At 33.8% G+C, this 22,362-nt stretch overlaps 3 protein-coding genes and 1 long non-coding RNA gene across 9 annotated transcripts; 2 read left to right on the top strand and 2 right to left on the bottom strand.

The window, feature by feature from the left end:
- Positions 1–1,309: 1,309 nt before the first annotated feature.
- On the bottom strand, positions 1,310–2,829 carry LOC110614940. The gene is made up of 2 exons (XR_002487867.2): positions 2,184–2,829; positions 1,310–1,641 (listed from the first exon to the last, which is right to left on the bottom strand). It is a non-coding gene; the product is annotated as an uncharacterized LOC110614940 (long non-coding RNA).
- A 1,399-nt stretch (positions 2,830–4,228) lies between these two features.
- LOC110615619 (classical arabinogalactan protein 26) lies at positions 4,229–5,087 on the top strand. Its single transcript, XM_021757597.1, has one exon. The coding sequence runs from the start codon at positions 4,464–4,466 to the stop codon at positions 4,884–4,886; it is 423 nt and encodes a 140-aa protein (XP_021613289.1). The 5' UTR covers positions 4,229–4,463; the 3' UTR covers positions 4,887–5,087.
- Positions 5,088–5,318: 231 nt separating this feature from the next.
- Positions 5,319–8,697, bottom strand: LOC110615618 (protein NETWORKED 3C). Of its 5 annotated transcripts, none has more exons than XM_043956751.1 (3): positions 8,495–8,695; positions 7,904–8,305; positions 5,319–6,288 (listed from the first exon to the last, which is right to left on the bottom strand). In XM_043956751.1, the coding sequence occupies exons 2-3, from the start codon at positions 7,998–8,000 to the stop codon at positions 5,576–5,578; spliced, it is 810 nt and encodes a 269-aa protein (XP_043812686.1). In that variant the 5' UTR covers positions 8,001–8,305; positions 8,495–8,695; the 3' UTR covers positions 5,319–5,575. The 5 variants fall into 5 exon arrangements, with proteins under 5 accessions (XP_043812686.1, XP_021613285.1, XP_021613288.1 ...); XM_021757593.2 differs by having other exon boundaries at positions 7,904–8,035; XM_021757596.2 differs by lacking the exon at positions 8,495–8,695 and having other exon boundaries at positions 7,904–8,035; positions 8,120–8,481.
- Positions 8,698–11,484: 2,787 nt separating this feature from the next.
- On the top strand, positions 11,485–15,569 carry LOC110615628 (tubby-like F-box protein 3). 2 transcript variants are annotated; one of them, XR_002488032.2, is made up of 7 exons: positions 11,485–12,482; positions 13,112–13,199; positions 13,481–13,610; positions 13,705–13,884; positions 14,087–14,569; positions 15,147–15,234; positions 15,359–15,569. XR_002488032.2 is itself a non-coding variant. In XM_021757612.2 (6 exons), the coding sequence occupies exons 1-5, from the start codon at positions 12,132–12,134 to the stop codon at positions 14,556–14,558; spliced, it is 1,221 nt and encodes a 406-aa protein (XP_021613304.1). In that variant the 5' UTR covers positions 11,485–12,131; the 3' UTR covers positions 14,559–14,569; positions 15,147–15,569. The 2 variants fall into 2 exon arrangements, 1 of the variants encoding a protein (XP_021613304.1); XM_021757612.2 differs by having other exon boundaries at positions 15,147–15,569.
- The last annotated feature ends 6,793 nt before the right edge of the window (positions 15,570–22,362 follow it).

Genomic DNA, 22,362 nt, shown 5'->3' with positions numbered 1-22,362 from the left:
CTTTCTTGGGGCTTTTTTCATGTCTGCTTGCCAGCGTTCGGCTTTGGTGTTTTCACTGGTTTGGATGCCTGCCTGTCTCGTGTCTTCTTTGCACAAGTCATGTACTCTTGGATGCAGATAATTTTTAAAATTTTAGCCTTTGGTTAGGTATTTTTGAAGGTTTTCTTCTTCTTATCTGGTTTATGCTGTTTTACCAAATTTAGATAGGTGAATGGCTAGCTGAATGTGATTATCCGGTTAAAATTAATTTTCCGTCTTTGGTGAATCTTTCGTCATTAGTGTTTCATCCAAAGTTTAGCTCTGCGCTGAGGATGAACGAAAGAAAGTGTTCTTAGCTAAGTACCGGAGAAATTCCCACCTAGACTGACGTTAATGTGCGTGTATAAGGTGAGATGTATGCATGAGTTTTTTTTCTTCAGAAGTTAGAAGACTCCATTCTGTTTCTTTTGGATGAGTTGCGCTTTGCTAAAGTAAAGATCTCGATTCTTTTACTTGTCTATGTTTACTGCACCCATACTCTGCTGTTCCACTTTGAAGCCCATGACTTATTAGAAACGTATCACATGTGATTATTTGATATACTTGTAATTTTCTTTGAGCAGCATATTTGAATAAATTCACTATACCGTGTTGTTTGCAGCTTCAGGTTGCATTGTATGCTCATGGATCATCTTACTTGTTGAGCATTGAAATTCATGCTGCAATAAATTCTGGTTAGTACATGTTCTATTTTCAATTTTCTACTCCGTGTTAAAACGATTGTAGTTTATGGATATTGCTTATATTTGGATTCCTCATAATGACAGTTCTCTCTCTCTTTCTCGTTCTCTTGTTATTGAGGTATAATGTCATATTTTTGTGATAGCCACTGCTTATAGTTATACCCACTAGATTTTAGGTAACAGTGGTAGTCCTGTATTCATTGACCAAGGGGAGTGCATTATATTTGCATTTCAGATATGCCAGAGCTTCTTGCTCATTTCATCAGAGCCCAGTAAGGCAATTCCCACTTTTACTTTTTTTCCCCTTCTCTTTGGCTGGGATAAGTTTTTCCTAATTAGATGTTTAACCAATTTCCATTTCTATCTTTTGGGTTAGGAAGAGCATATTTGTGTACAGGAGACTGCAATCAGCCATGATAATTAACTAATCCAGTCTTATTAACACAAGGAAAAGATGTAACCCTCCCCAATTTTTCCACCAGTAGACACAAGAAAACAATATAGGGTACCGACCACTTATTATCTTTGAGAAATAGAAGCATTTGATTTGATTAGTTCTCTGTCGACAAGTTTAACTCATGATAGACTGCCACCAAAAACAACAAAGGATTTCTTCGTCGATAATCATAAAGGAGTAACATCTTGATGAGAATCTCCAAACAAGTCATCAAAACTAGAGCTGAAACTAAAAGTTATCCATGAACCTTATAAATACAGATGCATGCAAGGGAAACTAAGCAACCAAGATACCTAGATCAAAACTCGATGAAAAAGAAGTGTTGGTGGAATGCTCTTAGACGATCTCATTCGCAACTTCCAAATGGATCTCGCCCCATGAGCTACCACCAGCAATAATAGCTTTCTTCACTCTTCCATCTATCCAAAAGAGAGCATCATAGGATGTGAGATCTTGAGCTTCCTACAAAAACAAACCATCAAAGGAGGAGGAAAATCATAGCAAACAAACGTAAAGAAGCAACTCAACCATAAAAGCTTTTTAGATTAAACCCAGCAGCCAAAAAAACAAAATCAAAAGGTATTTATACTCCAACCCGAGAGTGGGGAGGGAGATTCATTGCCAAGTAGAGAGAAGGAGGCTTTCCCCATGCTCGAAGAGGCACGGTAAAGCTAACAGTGAGGCAAAGGAAGGGTCTAGTGCTCTAAGGAAAAATGGAAAACAGAGGAAATAAAAAACCGCTCTTCACGAAGAGAAAGAAGTAAATTTTAATAACTTAAAAGTTAATAAAATTTATATAAAAATCTAGTAGTTTTTAAAATATTCTCAAAGTTCAAAAAATGGAAGAATAATTAATCTCTTTAAAAATGATTTAATTTTTCATTTACTTAGAGAAATATTTTTATTAATTGATTTTTTTCGAATTTCCTAATTGTTCATAAAACAAGTAGTAGTTGCAACTGTTCTTCCAGAAGAAAGTTAAGAAGAACAGTAGTTCCACTAACCATGCAGGGTTTGACAAGGACACATGAACAATTAATCTCGGATTCCAATGATTCCAGGCAAAAGGATTCAGATTGAAGACAATTCACACCCATTCTTTCTAACTGGTGGACCTATTGTATTACTGAGTGTAGCCCAAAATATCCTTCACTTTCTGAGCTTCTTATAAAGTCTGTTTTTCATGAGAAAGCAATTTCTCCTTTTATTCCTGGTTATTTACCTCAGAGCAATCCACGCTTCCCTTTTTCATTTTATTTCTCCATTGAAAAGGGTGGCTTTACTGTAATGATAAAGTACATGGAGGATAGCCAAAGAAGCAATCACTTTCAAAGTAGGAACAAAGCTGCAGGTATCAATCCTCTCTATATCTCACAAGCGTGGAATGTTCAGTACATGCACTCTGTGAATTGGTGTAAGAGTGGCGTTTGTTACTGAAGGAATTGCATGTGATTTCTCGCCTCTAATGTTTACAACTCACCTAAATATGCTTGCATTTATCAGTTTCTTCACTTTCTTTTTGCAACATACATTTGCTCACAAGCAATATTTAAATTGGAATATTTTTGTTTTTCTCTTTTATTCTCCACTTTGTCTTCTTTTATTGTTTGATTATAGAGCTAGAATAAAATTCACCACTGGCTCTGGAGTCTCGAGTCAGCCCTGAAAATCGAGCCATCAATGGTTTAGTTTAAAATTACTAAGGTGGCCATGGGGTTCGACCAAGCGTCAGATCAGGAGCAAACCAAGGCTCATACTGCTTAATCCTTGACCATTCAAATTATTTATGTGCACACACTGAATATTCGTCCGTAACAAATGTATATGAATTTTGTGAATGCTTTTGCCTTTTTGGTACTAGCAGTGCTTTTCATTCTATTTCTTTTTTTTTTCTTTTAATTTTTCCCTGAAGGGTTAGTAGTTTGGGAGATTTTTGAATTATAATTGAATGGTAACCTTTATTATTATTATTATTATTGAAAATCCAGACAATACTCTTTTAAAAGTGGTACCAATTGTGACAAAAAAAAAACAAGTGAAAGTGGTCCAGTCCATGTGAAATCTTTAAAAAATCAAGAATTAATAAATGTTTTTGGCTCCTTCACTGCACCAAATTTGCCCATCAACGAATCTGAAAACAGTAAAACACAGTGAAACGGGTCAGTGCTGTTTGTAAAATTTTGATGAGGTCCAAAAGCCATAATGGTGTAGGCGTCATCCATCATTCTCCCATCGACTTTGGTCACCACTATTGGTGGCCATACTACAATTAATTTATGTCAAAATCAAAAATATCTCTTTAAAATTAAATTATAACCCATAAATCCTTAATATTTTTGGAAATGCTACTAAATTATTGATCTCAGAGCACAAGTAAATGTTGCCTCCTGCCCTCACCACTGGGCTCCAGTTATCATAAAATCGCAAGAAATGAATAGTGGAGGGCATATGATCAATTGGATTGAGTAATTATTGATTCCTTTGGCCTTTATGATTTCTGATATGACAGAACATTGGATTGAGTAATTAATGATATAAAAATTAATTAACCCATTAATCTCTAACCTTCTTTTTCTTCATTAATGTTGCATAGTTGCTGGACAAAAATAGAACTAATGATTGGTTAGCTAGCTGAAAGCGGATGTCTAACACATGAATCAATGACCACATTGTTGCTTTCACTTCTGGTATTCTGGTTAGCATCAATTTTCTAACAATGGACAGACACCTAGGTAAGCTCAATAACCTCAGTCAGAGTATTATAAAATAGAAAGTCTATGATTAGATGTAAAAATTACTAACAGGGTATTTGTTAGATTCACATAATTTGGGGGTCACAGGTTCGCAAGAGAACAATGATCCCACGTAGTAAATGTCACGGTAAATCACGGATTAGCATGCAACCAAAACAAAATCATCTAGTTATTATAATATTTTGCATCCATTCAACTACATGTGCTGCGAATTTTCTTCTCAATTATGGAATTTCACGGACCAGAAAAGGATAAAAGGCATACAACCATCATGTGATCCTGTTTACAATTGCATATATATCTTGTCCTATAGCCAAAATGCAGAGCTGTCTTCACAAAATCAATTCCCAATAAGCATTTGCCACTTAGCACTGAGTGCCCACCAGCACTTCCCACTAAAGACCCTTTAAGCCTAAATCAGGAACCTCCTCAAAATTCCTCCATAATAACTTTCTCTCTCTCTTCTCCCTCTCTTTCTCTGCACATTTATTGAAGTTCACAATAGGTGAATTGATTTCATCATCATTATTAATGGCTTCCTTTTGGTCATTCTTCGCAACTTTCATGGTTTTCATGGCCTATTTTTCTTCTCCAGCTTTTACATCTCGAGTACATGTACAGTTCTCAACTATATCAGCAGCACCCGCATTCTTGCCTGAAGCTCCCTTATCCTCCCCACCAAGTTTATCACCAGACATTGAGCCTGTGTTCCCCACAACTGGAGCTGGAGTGCCTTCTCCAGCAGAGTCATCACTCCCCACTATTCCTTCAAGCCCAAGTCCTCCGAATCCAGATCTTATTGAGCCAGCTGCAGGGCCTGTGTTTGCAATGTCACCATCTGGGGCTTTACCAGATTCTGCTGCTACTTCTCTAAGTTCACCAGGACCTCTAAATCTAGCTGTATGCTTTCTTGGCTTTCTGGGGTTTTGCTTCATGCAGCTTTCTGCTTTGTGAGGTACTGTTGGTGGCAGTTCCATTATTGTTGCTAGTGGAACACTCTCTTATTTTTTGTTGATTTCTTTTTGCAGTATATAGTAATGCCATATTGTGATGTTGGGCGAGAAAGAGAGTGTGGGTGGCATTGTTGTAACTCTGTGATAGGATATTTGTCTTAAAAAATATTAAATAAATAAAGTTGCTTTCTCCATTCTTATATTTTCGTTTCCTTGATCCTCATCTAAATTATAAATATACCAATATCTGACATAGTATTCTGGTAAGAAGCTGGTTTCAGTCCCCAGTAAAAATGATTAACCAGCATCTTCACCAGAGAAAACTTTATCCAAGATTGGAACAATTCTCTTCCATGAAACAAGGGTACACAGGAGAAGAAAAACTGAATTAGGTTATCTTTGAATAAATTGAATCAAGATTGCATAAGAGTAATGACAATAATTGGTAATTTTGGCATGCTTTATTATAATTTTACTCCTACATTTGCTTCCTAAATAGAGTTCAAAGCTGCTGTATGTTTACGTATCCTATATTTGACCTGAAAAGAACAACAATGTATGTTTACTTCCTATATTGAGCTGAAAAGAACAACAATTGATTTTACATTCTCTTCTAGATATGAACTGTCTCTATAAACTACTTGTTGGTTGAACTGTCTCTACAAACAACATGCTGGCTGCAACCCATGTCTAAAGAGCTAGTATAGTCCCACGAGATTTTGAACACCCATTGAATAGCTTCCTTGAAAATACTTCCTTCAACCTCTCTAACTCAAAAATGCTCATTTTCTTGGGCGTCTCTCTAGCTACACACTTTCTGAGCTGCATATTTTCTAGCTTAAGTACTTCCATTGCCAAACTGAGCTGTCTTATAACCTCTCTCTTCTCTTCATCTTTCTGCAAAAGCTGTTCCCTCTGAATCTTGTTCTCTTCCTTGAGTCTTTCTATTTCTTCCTTCAATTTCATCACTTCATCATTGCAGATTGCACCTGAACTTTCAACTTCACTATTTTCCATTCCATGTTCAGGTTCCTCAACCTCCCCCATTCCTTCATCAAGTTCAGTTTCCTCTATCGGTTCAGGATCTTCAACTTCAGATTCAGCAGCGTCCTCCGAGTCATAAGTTTCAGAATGGTTGTCATAGGTTTGATCCATTCCATTCATGAACTTCTGCAGTTGATATTTGGTTGAAACTTGGGACCCCAACATTGCTAGATGACGGTTTCCAGAGTCAGACTTAAGTTGATCATATCGCTCTGCTAATGCTCGATGTGTCCTGTAAAAATCTTCAACCATACTAATAAGCTCTGGCCGCTTCTTGTAATACATCTCTGCAAGCTGCGCAAATGAATCTGCATCTTCCTCTATCAATTTCAGCATTGCCTTTGTCTTCCTGTCCAGCTCTGACATGGCAGAAAATAGATTGTTAACTACCCAAATCAATCATATAGCTAGAAATAGAAGATCACAAAAATTCAGAAAATTAGTAAATCCCAGAACAACTGAACTGCAAGAGATCAAATCCCAAGAGTTCACAATTGATGCCATGGAAGGTTGCGTTGTAATAAAATGCAAGAGCAACTAATTTAGAATATTATTATAGTTGTCTACAATTAAGGGTGCTACCAACTGCAAATTCAATCCTTCAAAGTCGCTGATACCAAAATATCCCTGTTATTTACGGTTACAACTCATAACTACTTCAAGTATCATGCGGAAAAAAAATTCTTATCCAGTTTTATCCAACCATCAATATCCCAGGTTGATTTAGCAAGAATAAAAAAAATTAAGGGGAAAAAAAAGAAAGAAAAAGAAGCATTATTTAGTTTATCAAAAGGGTCCATGCTGGCAAAGGAATAATGTGGGTCCTTATGGAGTCTACATTTTGTGCTTGAGATGGGTTGCTTTACATTTAACTAAATACAAATGCGTTTGGCACATTATTAGGCTATAACGAGAGCCTTTTAGAACTTAAAAAAACGAATGAATCTTCAGATATCATTCCTAAAACTTTCTACATAAAGATAACAACAGCTGGCGCAGCTTCCTGTGACCTCTATATCTCTATATTAAGGACCACTAGGCATAAAACCAGCATTCTCACTCACATTAAAAGTTCATTCGTAATTACCAAATCACTTGCCATAGATCATCCTCAGAAGTAGCGGCAATGAGATAAGTTATGATCCTCAGGGTAATGAACTTGAGGTTCTCCATGTCAATATATATAATTGTGGTCTCAATTGCTATTGCTATCCCTCTCATTTAATACTACCAGTTTACAATGTGGACCCCTCCAATATCAGCTCTTCTTTTCTCTCAACAATTTGAGAAATGATGTGAACATTACTGCTAGTTAGTTACCCTGGCACTCAAATGGTAACGCTGCAAATAGAGGTCTATTCCTCTTTTGTTATATCCAACCAAAAGAACCAAGGAAAAGAACGAAAAGGGGCATGATAAAATATCACACCGTCCTTGGCAAGACCTTCCTCTAACACCACAAGCGTATCTTTCCTACACAACAAAGAGAAGACGACTATTTCTTGGAATTTCTTCTTACTAAACTTTCTGAATAATACTATTTTCCCGATTTTTTTCACGACTACGGTTTCTCAAAGAGTCCATGAAGGTGCAGAATATGCTAACAGTTCTGGACAAGTACACATCTTAAAATCTAATATATGTTAGAAGTCGTCTACCCCTCTCCCCCACAAAAGGTAACAACCATTCTTTACTAGCTAATTCCTTGTAAGTCAATTCCTCACTAGAATTTCACTGAAAAGAAAGGAATTTGTTTTTTTTTCTTTTTAATAAAAAAGGTTGTATAAGGAAACGATCAAAACCTTGGAGATCTTTAAAAACACATACTCCTAATTACCAAATGGTCAAGAATCAAGAGAAAGTGACCCATCTTTTCCAGAACCCGCACAAAAAAGGAAGAACTCAAACGAGAACGAGAAAATCAGATATAAATAAAAGGAAAGAAAAAAGAGATTGATTAGAAAATCCTTTCACCGCCAAGAGTAGATTGTAGCCACGGAGAGCGTCTGGAGCTTTGGTGACTGTCAAACCACCACCAATACGACGTATCCTTCTTCAGCATCTCCACCATTTTCTATGTCTCTCCTTGGTTACTCTCTTCTATACCTAAATCAAAAGAACACAGCTCAAAATCAACGAATTTTAACTTGTGGCCACATAAAATACAAGAGTCCAAAATCCACAGCGAACCTACAGAACGACGAACGTTACCGCTTGGTGTTATTGTCTTATTGATGGGGACAAAAATGGTATAAAAAGACAGATTTAGTCATCTAGCGTAGGAGAAGCAGTATAAAATATCGGGGTCAGTTTAGTAATTTTATGCACTAAACCATAGAGGGAAAGGGAAGTGCAAATTTGAAAACGCCAAATCACCTGCTCAAAATGAAGAATGTTTACCAAAATTGAAAAGCAAAAGAAAAAACAACAGACGGCAAATCCGCAGCAAATTAAGGAAGAAAAAGAGAAACCATATTTGAAGCTGCAAGTTCCATCACCATAAGAGGGAATCAAAGGTTAATTAGCCAAAAAAAGTGCAGAAATCACAGAAACTGGAGAACATACCTGAGTGGTCTTCCTTTTTTCCACCGATATACTATAACGGAACTCTCCCTCTCCCTCTCTCTCTCTCTCTCCCTCTCCCTCTACCTCTCCTTCTCGGTGCTTGAATTTGCTATTATGCTGTGTGGAAGCAGGACGAGTGCCGTGATGGAGGGATGTTTAAACTAATTAAAATAGTATAATTTCTCGGAGTTCCCAATCTCCTTGTCTCTTTCTTTCCGGTATTTTATAGTGTGTAGGACCAATAGGAAAAAGGCACGTGTAGGAATCGAGAGTTGAGGTGGATGTGGCTTCAGGTAATCAGTCCAAATCCAATGGCCATAGCTCAGAAGCAGAGCTCATCGAAATCGAATCAAGCGGGTCGGGGAGCGTCTCGCGGGACTTAAAAATTCCCTGTTTGCAACGGTCGAAATGCCACGTCACCTTCCTTCTTTCCCATTTCAATTTCCCAAAATTTCTCATAACATGTTGCCCAACATCCAATAGCAGTCTTTTTACAGTGCCGATAATATCGGGTCATTTTATCTAAAATATTTTTTTTATATTTTCTATATTTGAAATACTTGAAAAGATTAGTCGGTTGAAAATAAGTTAAATAGTGGAATCTAAAAATAATAACAATAATATTTATTAAGTAATTTCTTTTCAGACATTTATTGAGTAAGTTGAACCACTAAACCCGATTAAAAAATAAACCCGTTTTCATTTCATTTTATAACTCTTGAAAATAGAAACTATGTCCATATAATGACTTAGATTTTTTTTAAAAAAAACATGTATTCATGTATTTTAAATATAGATATGTCACACCATATTTTTATTAATTTTGACATATTTAAATTAAATAATAAATAATATTATATATATTAGTTAAATTTTAGCTGAGAAATTTATTATTACTAAATTGACGGTAATAGTAATTATCGTATTAACATTTCTTACTCTGATAAAGTTTTGCCAGAAGTAGCAATCATGTGAGGCAAACGCTTGTTTTTGCAAGTCAAGAAAAAAATATAAGCACTAATTAGAATTTTATGGTGCATATCCTCTATGGAAGAACACGGGATTGCATGATGGCATCATCAAAATTCTGCCAATAATAATGGGGAACAACGTGGTTATTGTGGTGGCCATATTGAATTGTGAAGGGGAATTTCAGCTACGAAGCCCGATACATTACATTAGGATAACCGATTAAATTGAAAAAATTGATTAAATTAAATTAATTTATAAATTTAATTTATTTTTTATTTATTTTAAATTGATATATTTTTTAATTTTAAAAATTTTAATTATTTTAATTTAGTTTAATTTTAATAAAAAATTAAAAAAATCAAACCGATAATAATAATAATAATATATTATTTTTTATAAAATAAAAAAATTAAATCATAGTAAAATTTGAAATATTTTAATTAAATTTTAAAATATTAAAAATAAGATGTAAAAGATAAAAAAAATCTATTAAAAAATTCAATTAATCAAATCAAATTGAATTGAATCAAGTTGATTCGATTTAGTTCGATTATATTTAAAATCGATTTGATTTAATTTAATTTTTATAAATACTAAAATTAAAAATTTTAATTTATTTGATTCAGTTTGATTTTAAATCGAATTAGTTCGTGCGATTCTTTAAAGTAAGTGATCATGTACATGAATACAAGGGTATAGGAGGACCGTTGCTTAACTGAATTTTATTATTAGATGCTTAAATTTTTAGAAGAATGTTTATTAGTTTGTCCCAATAATTATTGAATTAAATTAAAAGGATTGTAATCATCTTGAAATGCAACTAGTTATCTATCATGCTAATGTTTGTATTAGCCAAACTACTCAATAATTTATAATAATTTACTTAAAATATCAAAAATTAAATTTAAGAAACATTTGTGATATTTATTCAATTGCTAACATAATTTATTAAAATATTTTAATAAAATAAAATAAATATTCACTAAAAATATTTTACTTTTTAAATGGTTATGGGTCGATGCAATAATTTTAGAAATTTATATAATTATAAAAAAACATTTTAACAGAATAATTAATTAATTAAAAATAAAAAAAGACTTTGATTAAATTTTATACAAATAAATTAATCCATTTCAAAAAAGATAAATTAATAAATTTTTTAAAACTGAATGACCTAAGGATAATTAAAGTCTAAGAATATTTGTGTCACAATAACATTTGTCTTAATATATCAAATGGAAAATTATATTTACACACACAAATTTTTAATCATTTATTACTTTATTTTAATAATTTGATTTAATATTTTTATATTATATTTTTAAATTTACACTGAAATATTTTATTAATAATTTAAAGTATTAATTATAATTTTATTTTAAATATTAATAAATATTTTTTAGACAATATTTTATATAAAAATACTTTTGAATATTAAATTACAAACAAAAAGAGAAGTTGTTTGCCTAGTAAATTATTTATTAATTTACTTTAAATATAATTTAATATTTTTGTATTTTAAATCTGTATAAATTATTTTAATAATAAAATCATTAATTAATTATCATTTTATTTTAAATGCTAATGAATAAATTTTAAATAGTAATTTATATAATTTTATACATATTTATAGTGGAATAGATTTTATATAATTATTATTCTATTTTTTATGAAATAATATTTTAATAATAAAAATTCAAAAATATTTTTAGATAATAAATTATAAATTTATAATAATAATTGATGATGTTAAGGTGGTGGAGAGAAAATAAAAATAAAAGATAAACCGTAGGAGGGAAAAATTGTTTTTAATTTACATTAATTTATAAATTTATAATTATATAAGGTGGAGTTTAATAAAAATTAAATTGAAATTTTAAAAATTTTTAAAAATTAAAAAAAATATTTAAAAAAAAAATGCTCAAATTTAGCCCCCAAATGTTTGTGGTGACCCGTTTAGAAACCCTGACCCAGATCCGGCCTCCCAGACGATGCAATGCAACATTGGATAAGGGAAAGTGGGACACATGTAGAGCAAATTCTGGTCTCCCTGGCCTCACCCCTGACCCTAGTACAGACGCATATCACAGCGCATACCTCCGCCATTGCTTTCTTACTTGACCCCTGGCCCTAGCTTTCACAGCAATGCCTCTCATGGCCCCATCCCAAGTTCCCATTTTTCTTCCCCTCAGATCCATTTGCACCCTTCTGAGGTTTGCTTATCCCAACATCTGCACACTTCATTAACTTATTGGAGATTGTGATTGTGGAGGATTGATTTTATTTCAATGTGCTGATTCTTCGATTATGGAACTGTAGATCTGAATCTGTGTATTAGGGCTGTGTTAACTCCCCTACCCCCTTTTGAATATGATTTATAATTGATCTTCACATTTTTGGAGATGAATTAGTGGATATGGTACTCGCTTCCGTCGAAAGTGTATACTTTTAGCTTCTGAGGTTTCTGGGTATTGTTGATCAGTGAACATCAGCTTCTGTATTACAGTTAAGAACAGGTCTTTTTGGATGTAAATGTGAGGGCAATAAGTATTTTCAGAGGATCGGCTATTTCCAGATGTTTTAAAAAATTATTATTATTATTGTTTTTCTTGTGAGTGTGTGTGTTTTCTAGGTCCTCCAGAGTTGAAAATTTAAGGGGGCGAAGATGTCTTTCAAGAGCATCCTTCAGGACATGAGGGGTGACTTTGGGAGCATGTCTAGAAAAGGGTTCGATGTGAAATTTGGTTCTGGGATGCGATCGAGGTCGCACAGAGTGGTCCAGGACACCTCTTTCGTGCCCGTTGATGCATTTGAGCAGAGCTGCTGGGCTAACATGCCGCCTGAGCTTTTGAGGGATGTGCTAACGAGAATCGAGGCATCTGAAACTACTTGGCCATCCCGGAAAAATGTGGTTGCTTGTGCCGGTGTGTGCAGAAATTGGAGAGAAATTATGAAAGAAATTGTGAAAACCCTGGAAGATTCGGGCAAGTTGACATTCCCAATCTCCTTGAAACAGGTTTGTTACTGGCCCTCATTCATGTTTTAACTATGTTTTATTTTCTGTTATTTATGTGTTTTGCTAGAGTAGTGGAATCTAGAAACGTAACTAACAATTTGGATAATGCTAGTCGTTCCAAATCGTTATATTTAGCTGTATAATAGTTGTGGTTATTTGACTCTTCCCGTGATGAAAATCTCAGCCAGATTGTAGCTCTACTAGTAATTTTAATGCAGTGAAATTGCGTCATTGTCTTCACTCACTCTGCAAAATTTCAACAATTACATGTGAAGGTCTCACCTTTTTTCCCACTTATATGAGGAATACTTGCTTTTTATTTGGCTTCGAAATTGTTATTCTGTTTGGCTTGTTGTCATCAGTGGAAGTGGGTTGTTGAGTTATGCTATAATAAGGTTATTGTCAGTTGATATTCTTTCAAAGATCATCACGTTCCTGTTTGTAGTTGTGAAATTTTTGGCTTTTTCGAGTTTTCTATAATGGCATGAATAGAAACTATTTGGAGACATCTCTCTCTTTTGTTTATATTGCAAACGTAAAATTTAACTTCTGTTAAGATCTAAGACCTAATGCATTTGCGTTTTTTACATTACAGCTAATTTCAGTGCTCTTGGTGTTTTCTTTTGCAGCCTGGTCCAAGGGACTCCCTCCTCCAGTGCTACATCAAACGGAATCGTAACCACCAAACATATTATCTTTACCTCAGCTTAAATCAAGGTGAATACCTAAGTCTTTGTTTTCTTCAATTGTATACATCTCCAACCATTGATGTTATTTTATCACTGCCTATTTGTGGAGATTAATGCTGATGTGATCAATTGATTAAGATTTTTCAGAGGGTTAGTTTCCCTCTTAATAAATTTTGGAGATGACTAGGTTTCTGTTTGATTTGGGGCTTCTGTTTTTGCTGTTAGTTTATTATTGTTTTTATATGCTTTGATTTGGGGCTTCTGTTTTTGCTGTTAGTGTTTTATTGTTTTTATATGCTATAATGGCAGCATCAAACGATGATGGTAAGTTTCTTCTTGCTGCACGGAGGTGCCGACGGCCTACTTGCACAGATTACATCATCTCTTTAAATTGTGATGACGTGTCCAGGGGGAGTAGCACATACATTGGAAAGTTGAGGTATTGTCGGCTATTAGATGATGCGACTGATTCATTCTTTCTTTTTTTTTTTTTTTGCAAGTGTAATTTTTTGGTTTTATTTCTATTGCAACAGATCCAATTTTCTGGGAACCAAGTTCACCATCTATGATGCACAGCCTCCAAATTCTGGAGCCAAAGTTGTTAAATGTCGCTCCACCAGGATAGTTAACATGAAACAGGTCTCCCCCAGGGTCCCTGCAGGGAACTATCCTGTGGCCCACGTCTCATATGAGCTGAATGTCTTAGGTTCAAGGTAAGGAAGGTGTTGCATAAATGCTTTGATTGGTTTTTGGGGAAAAAACAATTGTGTTCAACAGGGAACAAAAAAGATTTTAAAGCATTCTGGTGAATAATATTCTTTCTTCCTTCCCCCTCTATGGAGGTTGGAAATGATCTTGTTGGTTATCATTTTATGAGCTTATAATTTCCTGGGTTTAACCCTGTGTGATACTTAGAGGTCCAAGGAGAATGCAATGCGTTATGGATGCAATCCCTGCCTCTTCTGTTGAACCTGGTGGAGTGGCCCCTACACAGACTGAATTTTTGCATAGCAATTTGGATTCCTTTCCCTCACTTCCATTTTTCAGATCAAAATCTACCCGCACAGAGAATTTCCAATCTGGTCCTTTGGCAGGCTGTGACGATGGAATGCTAGTCTTAAGGAACAAGGCACCTAGGTGGCATGAACAACTCCAGTGTTGGTGTCTGAACTTCAATGGACGGGTGACAGTTGCTTCAGTTAAGAATTTCCAGCTGGTTGCTTCTCCAGAGAATGGAGTTGGCAGGCAGGACCATGAGAATGTAATTCTTCAGTTTGGGAAAGTGGGAAAAGACGTGTTCACCATGGATTATCAATATCCAATCTCTGCTTTCCAGGCATTCGCTATATGCCTTAGTAGCTTTGACACTAAGATCGCCTGTGAATGACAGACAAGCAGGTGTGAATCCAGTGGCTTGCTAGAACTCCCTATTTTCAAATTTCATAGGAAGAGATCTTTCTGATCATATTGGATTGCTGTTTGTGCTCTTCTTGACCTTCTGAAATCTTCTTTCTTGTTTTGCCCATTTGTCATGTGTCCTGAACAACTACGCCATTCTTGTTCAGTGAACTCGTTTTCCAGTAATAATTTCTCTCAAATATTAATTTCAACTTCATGGCTGCTGTAGTTTTTCTTTTTTAAACTGAAATGAACAACTTCCAAAATTAAGATTGATGTAGGTCATAAGGTTTAAGCAGTGTGTTGACATATTATATTCTTATCGACCCTGATCAAAAAATAACAATTCTCTTTCAATTGGTTATTGAAAGTTTTTCTTTCTTGTCAAGTCATTTGGGTAACTTTTGGTCTCATACTTCGATTACTTTAGACTACACTGGTTTAAACCTCTCCATTGAATTGATCTTTTTGAACTATCCCTCCTTTCCCTCCCTATTCTTATGCCCTGGTCTATTAGCAGTGTTCTTTGCTCTTTTTGGCTCTGAAATGATTGAAGTTCCAACACTTTTCCTGACAGGTATTCAGAATGTTCCAGAAAAGTTGGTTGCGCATGTATTTGTTGTCTTGTGCTGTATGGCATGGGAGCCTTGCAACAAAGTTTCTGGGTAGTTCAATCTGTTTCCTTCTAATTGGCACATGAAGAATTAGGATTTTATTTTGTTTTTTTAAATTTTCTATGTATATATTAACTTGTTGGTATCATGAGGCAAACTGTGCTCCAATCTGTAGGTTGTGCTGTGGCTGACAAACATCATCACTTGGTTCGTTGAGTGTTAGATGCTTGACACGTTAACAGGGAGTTGTTTCATGAGTTTGCTTGTAGTTTTCCTAGTGGAAGGTTACTGTTGCTACTTGCTTTTGATGTTGTATTCCTACTTATTCTGTAGTTTCGAAAATTCTTCCCAAGTTGAACAGTTGAAATTTTAGAATTTGTTAATTATGTGTGGTTGCCAAAATTAAATACACGTTCATATGGCTGTTGGTACTGTTGAATTCATGTTAATAATTATATTGCAAAACAACTATAGATATGATGCAGAAAAGGCAATTACGTCTATTGCCATATCAAGGAATAGGCTTGGAAAAATTTTTATGGATGCGGAAGAAGGGACTTGTTTTTCTATGAAACTGTATCCTAATGAGCATCTGAACTCGACATGTTGAGATAGAGGAAACTGTTTTGTCAGCTTATGCCATTTTTCCTTCGTTTGAGATTCAGCCCTCTTCTTCATGCAATGGCTGCAATCCAGAAACCAAACAACTTATACTGTCTGTAAAATTGATTGTTATTTGGTTGCTGAAGCCTGAAGGCTTGGTTCAAATGTCCATACATTTCACGGCCCTGGCTAGAGTGGAGATGAGGATACAAGGATCCTAAAGAAGAATATTGATCGAGTTAAAGCCAACGGCTAAACGACAGTTTAAGAAACTGTAAGAGGAGAATAAATGAAAGAGCTGAAACCGTTGTTCCATAACAGAATGAATCAACAGAGGATCAGGACAATGGGAAGTGGTCCACCAGGAGCAGGATGAACATTTGGATATGGAGCGCCAGCTCCACCAAATCAATCTATGCATCAACCAACAACAGCACAAGAGTCGACATATCCTGCGAACAGAATTCTGATCAAGAATTTACTTTTATTTTTCTTTCCTCCACTTCTCATATGGTTGAATGAATCCAATGAACAAAACTGAAGCAGAAGAATTTCACTTACTGAGAAGATACCATGCCGCGAAAACCATCAGCAAAGTCCTCCAAAAACACACCAGGCCCTGTCTCCTACGGTCCACCCTGTCAGGCCCTCCTGTTCCACCAGGATATATTGGCATTTATTTATAATTGTGAATAGTTCGCATGTGTCATACTATTTTTAAAATTTAAAATTTTATTAGATTTTTTGGTAAAATTTAGAGATGAAAATATGTCTTCGGGCTTTTTTTTTTTTTAAATCTATGATAAAGAAAATTGTGGGGGCAAATTCACCGTTGGGGTTCCCCATCTCGTGTTATGGTGCATCCAAAGGGACGCTTGCACAGCGTGACTGCATCCACCATCAAGCCACGGGGTTCCCTTTCTTGTGTAATGGTTCAGTGGGCTTGGCCCAATTCTCAACACATAGACTTCGGCGTCAAAGAATTGGGCGTCCATGTCTCTAAAGTCCAAACCAACAAGTTCCGCAACCTGTCTTTTTCAAGCCCCTTTTGTTTTTCCACAGATTGACAATAGCATGAAGACCAAATTCAAAATTAACAAACAAACGATCACTCAATCATTAGGACTAACTACTAAATCAACACTTATAAGAAAAAACCCAAAATCCTAATGAGAAAATTTTGTTAGATTGGATGCATATGTATGGTGTGGAGGAATGGTCAAGTTGCATGAAAATGAGATGATAAGGAAATTGCAAAAGGGAATAAATAAGCAAGAAAAAAAAAAAAAGAAAAGATGTGATTCCTGACACCTAATGTGCACTGGAAAAGTGGCCATTAAATGGCAGCCCAGCAAGCGTCTGAAAGAACTCCTTCATCAAAAATGTAAATACACACTCTGCCTTCGGCTATAGAGATGGGCCTTTCACCATGGACATCAATGTCAGCTTCTCGTGAATAATTGGCTCAATAAAAGAAGGCAAAAGAATTGGTCCCCAGCAATTCAGCAAGCTGATTTTTTGGACACATTTACTTGTTGGATAGTGGTCCTCTTGGCATTAATGTCCAAAACCAGCTTAATCAATCAAATTCTAGCCGTTGGATTCTCAAGTTTGGCGATCTGGACCATGAACACACTGCTCATATCCTGCTAGAGATGGAATTGATAAGTCGAAGAGAAGAGCTAAAAAAATTTTGGTGTGAGGAATAACAAAAATAGTGGTCCCAGTACCCAATTGGGGGAGTTACTGTTATACCAAATGAAATGATGCTAACTCATTAACAATATTAATAATAACATCGGCAGATCTACGAGGGAGATGAGCATTGATTGTTTCCTATAAAAGCTTCTCAATAATCCTATATTATCTGTTCATTCTCTTATATGCATATGAGATTTTAATAATATCCATAACATTCTGTACTTTTCCTAGAAAAATGGTCAATTCAAGTTAGGCTAGCACCAAATTGGAGATGCCTTATGAGAAAAGGCACCTTTTACATGAAGAATGTGAATAATACTCTTAAAAAGATCGAGAGATGGAGAGAAATAGATATTAAAAAACAGAATCTTATAATCGGTAAAAATAATATAAGAAAAAATGTATATGGATATGATATTTTTCTGTTATATAATAAAAAAAAATACATATTGTATATGAATATGATGTTTTTATGTTATATAATTAAAAAAAAAAGCACTTATAGTACTGATAGTAATTAAATTGGCATTTGGATCTTAGCTCTGATTTTAAATTACAGTAATGTAATACAAAATATTGATTTAAAAGGAAAATTCAAATGGGTAAAATTCTGGAACTATAATTTTGTTTTTGTTGAAAAATTATAGTATTAAGAAAATGAAGGATGTACAAAATTTTGAAGCAAACTTTTGACTCCGTAATGAATCCAATCAAAAGAATAGACAGAAACATGCAGAGCTAAATTTGTCATGTAGTGAATGAACTTGCACAGCAATACAAGCTTTTTGGGAAAAACTGGCCACAGGGCATGATTAGTTTGCCCCCTTTTTGTGCGAGAAATCAAAACTCTAGATTAGATATTATTCCTAATTTTTTTTTTTTTTGGAGGATTGTTTTAAGACTTGAAAAGTTTGTCAAATGAACCAATCCCAGTTTAGGTTCTTGATTGATTTAACACTAATTTTGATTATGACCCTGCCTGCTTGACCTATTCCCAGCCACTAATCTTTTGCTAAACATGAAGTTTTGTTTTTATCTACACATTAATTAATCTAAATTTTCTCTCACGTGATAAATAATTAAAATCCAATTGCGATGTTGAAGTTTAATTAAACATATCCATTGTAAGTCGGTGATTACATGTGACGATGAAAGCGACGCCGAACAGATCCAAAACTTCAATAGTAAGGCGGAAAATTTTGTCCTTGGAAGAAAGTCGCCCAGTTTTCCTCTGTTTACCGAGTGTCGTTTTAAGATAATGTGGATAAAAATGCAAATATTGAAGTAAGTAGGGCAATAGAAATTAATTTTATAAAAAAAGTGGGGACTAAATTAAAAAATTAGATAAGAAAAGAGAGACGACAGTAGGCAGTAGGCGATGATCATAGTGGTAAGTGATAGACTTGTATAGCTTTTTATAAAGCTTTTAGCTTTTATCTTAACGTCCGTTCAGAATTCAGATAGAAACACAGCAGATGATTGGACAGTGCACCCACTCCAGCCTTTTGTTCTTTTTTTTTTTTTTTTTTTTTGAGGGGCTTAGGGCGGTCCCCACTTTTCCTCTTCTTCTTCCATCTCTGGCTTATTAGGATAATAGCAGCCTCATATTTTCACGCTTCCTACTCCCTCATGTCAATCTCAAATTTATGTAAATAATTGATGTTTTAAATATTTTATTTATGATAATTGATATTTTTTCTTTATAAAAGGTGTAACTTTAATTAGTTAATTAAAATTAAAAAAATATTATATTATTTGTCAAATTTTTAAAGAATGAATGTAATGAATTATAACAGAAAATTGATTAAAATTGAGATAAAATGAACAACATGAATAAAATATTATTTGTTGATTTTTTAAAAAATGAATTTAATGAATAAAACAAAAATTTGATTAAATTTGAGAGAAAATGAAAAACACGAATATAATAAAATTATTTAATTTCAAATTTGATCAATTTTCATCTGGATAAAATTTCAACAAATTTAGTTAATTAAAATCAAGTTGTTTTCAAGGATTAAATTAATTGAACCTTTTACTATTTGAGGCATAAATTTCTAAAATGAGATCTCAAATCTGTTAAAGTAGGATCTTCCTATGATAGGGGAAATTGCTTTCTTTCTAACAGCAACTCACCTAACTTTTAAAACTACAAAAGTCTAAAACCACAGCTCTATACCACCCAGTAGCCGGAGAAATTTGTGATCTTGTTAGCATTGAGGCCATATTTAATTCAAATGGGTAATTTACTGTGAAGTTTACTTTTTAACAAATAAATTATTTTAATTTTTTAAATAATTAAAAAAAAACCGACGAAAAATTTTAAAAATTTTTAATGTTGATGGCTGATGTTCTGAAATTTAAAAAATAGTATTTACGGTGATTGTATAAACTTGAGCGAAAAGGGAGACGTTGATCTCCTTTTTATCTATTTTTTCTTTATCTGCTAGTGATGTCTAATTGTTTTTTTATTTCGGTGTCAATTGTTTCTATCACTTAAATTGGTATGTACGGATGCGTCAGAACCCCTCTCCGCGTTAGGCGACCATTTAATTCCGCCGACATACATACGAGTAGAGCTGCAAAGTAACTGGACAGGCTGTTCTCCTTCACATCACATTATCGGACTGGACTATTTTTTATTGGACCGGAACTTGCGGTGGACCCCGCCTGCTCCGGGTGTCCGGATCAAAACTTGAGATGTTGAGTCGATCAGCTTAAAGGGATTTGATGGATTTTGAGTTAGCGTTCTTCTCTTAAATTCGGTCTCGCCCATATTAGACAGTGATAATGGATGGCTAATTATAATTGAATTATAAACATTAACCTTTTTTTTCCTAATTACTTGATTAATCTTCATACCCTTTTCAATAATTAGCAAATCCAATTAAGAAAGCAGAGCATCAAAAATTTATTTAATTCCTTCTTCTATCTCCTAATTTTAATCAAATCAATCAATGATGCATTGCATATATTAAAGAATCTAAGGAGTGGGAGCCATCTAAGCTAATTCAGTATTAATTCAAGCGTCCCTCTCATTGCCCATTTCTCCTTATTCCCTTTCATTTCTATGGTCAACAAAAGTTGGCCACAAATCTTTTATTTCTGGAACATCTTTATTTCATTTTCTTTATTTTATTTTAAAAAATCGAGAATGAAAATTATTAAAATTTAAAATTTTTATTATTTTTTTATATTTTAAATAATAGATAATAAAAAATAAATGGAGTAATATTTATTTATTTTAGAGTGCATCTTACTGGGTTGTTGTCCTAATAATTACTGGCTGCAAAGCTCTTTGTACACAATCATCTCTTGTCTACATCAGATAGTGTATTAATATTTGGAGGTAAGAAGTAGCATCACATATTAGTAAAGTTATTATAGCTTAAGACTATGATTAGCAATTAATTAATTAATTAAAGATTAAAGCTTAAAACTCTTCCACTAATTATATATAATAAGATTACTATAATCTAAATTAGCTTTCCATCACGTGCAGCCAATTTTTATGATTTGAATCATTTGATGTGCAACAAAGTCTTTGGCTTCATGGTTTGCAACAATGATTTATAATTATTTTAGACTTCCAATGTCTCTAAATTAGTGTCCAGTGAGATTATTTATTAGGTGCATTTAATGTAATTTTAATTTTTTTCATATTAGTAAAAAAATAAATAATTTTTTTATATATTAAAATTTAATATATTTAATTTTAAAATAGGAAAAATTATTTTTTAGTCCATAAAATTTAACATAATTAACATTTTTATCCCTCTATTTTGGTGATCCAACACTTAAGTCCCTCATTTTCTCTTTCGTCCAAATTCGTAGTCCTTCCATCCATTTAAACCGTTTGGTCAAAGAGTCAAAGGTGAGAGGTGATAATTTTTTCTAAAAATACCATTTTCTCGATGTGAAATTCCTTTTTTTTTTGTCTTTCATGTTTTCTCCGGTTGCAGAAAAGGTAGGAAGAAGAAGAAGAAGAAATTGCAGAAAGGGTAAGAAGAAAAAGAAGAAAAAGAAGAAAAAGAAGAAGAAGAAGTTGCACAAAGGGTAGGAAGAAGAAGAAGAAGAAGAAGAATAAGAAGAAGAAGATGAAGTTGCAGAAAGGGTAGGAAGAAGAAGAAGAATAAGAGACATTTGGATTTGGGTTTTGTGATTTTGAAATAGCGGGATTTTTAGTGAGGGTTAATTGTCAATTCACGTGTCCCAAACGACTATTTTGGACGGAAGGACTATGAATTTGGACAGAAAAGAAAGTGAGAGACTTAAGTGTTGGATCGCCAAAATAGAGTGACAGAAGTATTAATTATGTTAAACTTCAGGAATTAAAAAGTAATTTTCTCTTTAAAATATTATCAATATTTAAAAAAAAGAGAAAATTGGCTAGCATTTAAGGTGAATAGTTAGCTTGTCATTGTCATGGAGGTGAGATTGTTGTCATGATCAAATATGAAATGAGAAGTGAGAAAAATAGGGAGAGCAGGTGGAGATGGGTCTCAAACCTTTATCATCATTGATGATCTTAGACTTGAAAAAGAGTACAATTTTTTTGACATTTCATTGCTTTTGCTCTAAATGCATATTGTTGGGAGAAGTCATTCAATTGTTTTTGATTTTGTAGCTAGCTCCTTTGAATATAATTATATATGTATTCAGCTCCAGAGTACTATTTTAACTATAGAAAATTACATTTTTTTAATATAAATATTAAAGCTTTCACACATCATTATCTCTCCAAATAATTGACTCATTTGCTTGCACTAATTATCATTAATGAATACTTTTATACCAACTTAAGCTACGCATTAACATTAATGCAAAATACCTCATTTACGATTCTTGTATTTAATTTGTTCTCATGGCCCTTGG

Source organism: Manihot esculenta, chromosome 5 (genome assembly GCF_001659605.2).
Source record: "Manihot esculenta cultivar AM560-2 chromosome 5, M.esculenta_v8, whole genome shotgun sequence".
Classification (NCBI taxonomy): domain Eukaryota; kingdom Viridiplantae; phylum Streptophyta; class Magnoliopsida; order Malpighiales; family Euphorbiaceae; genus Manihot; species Manihot esculenta.
Note: the sequence above shows the minus strand (reverse complement) of the source record. Positions and strands in the feature narration are given on the sequence as shown.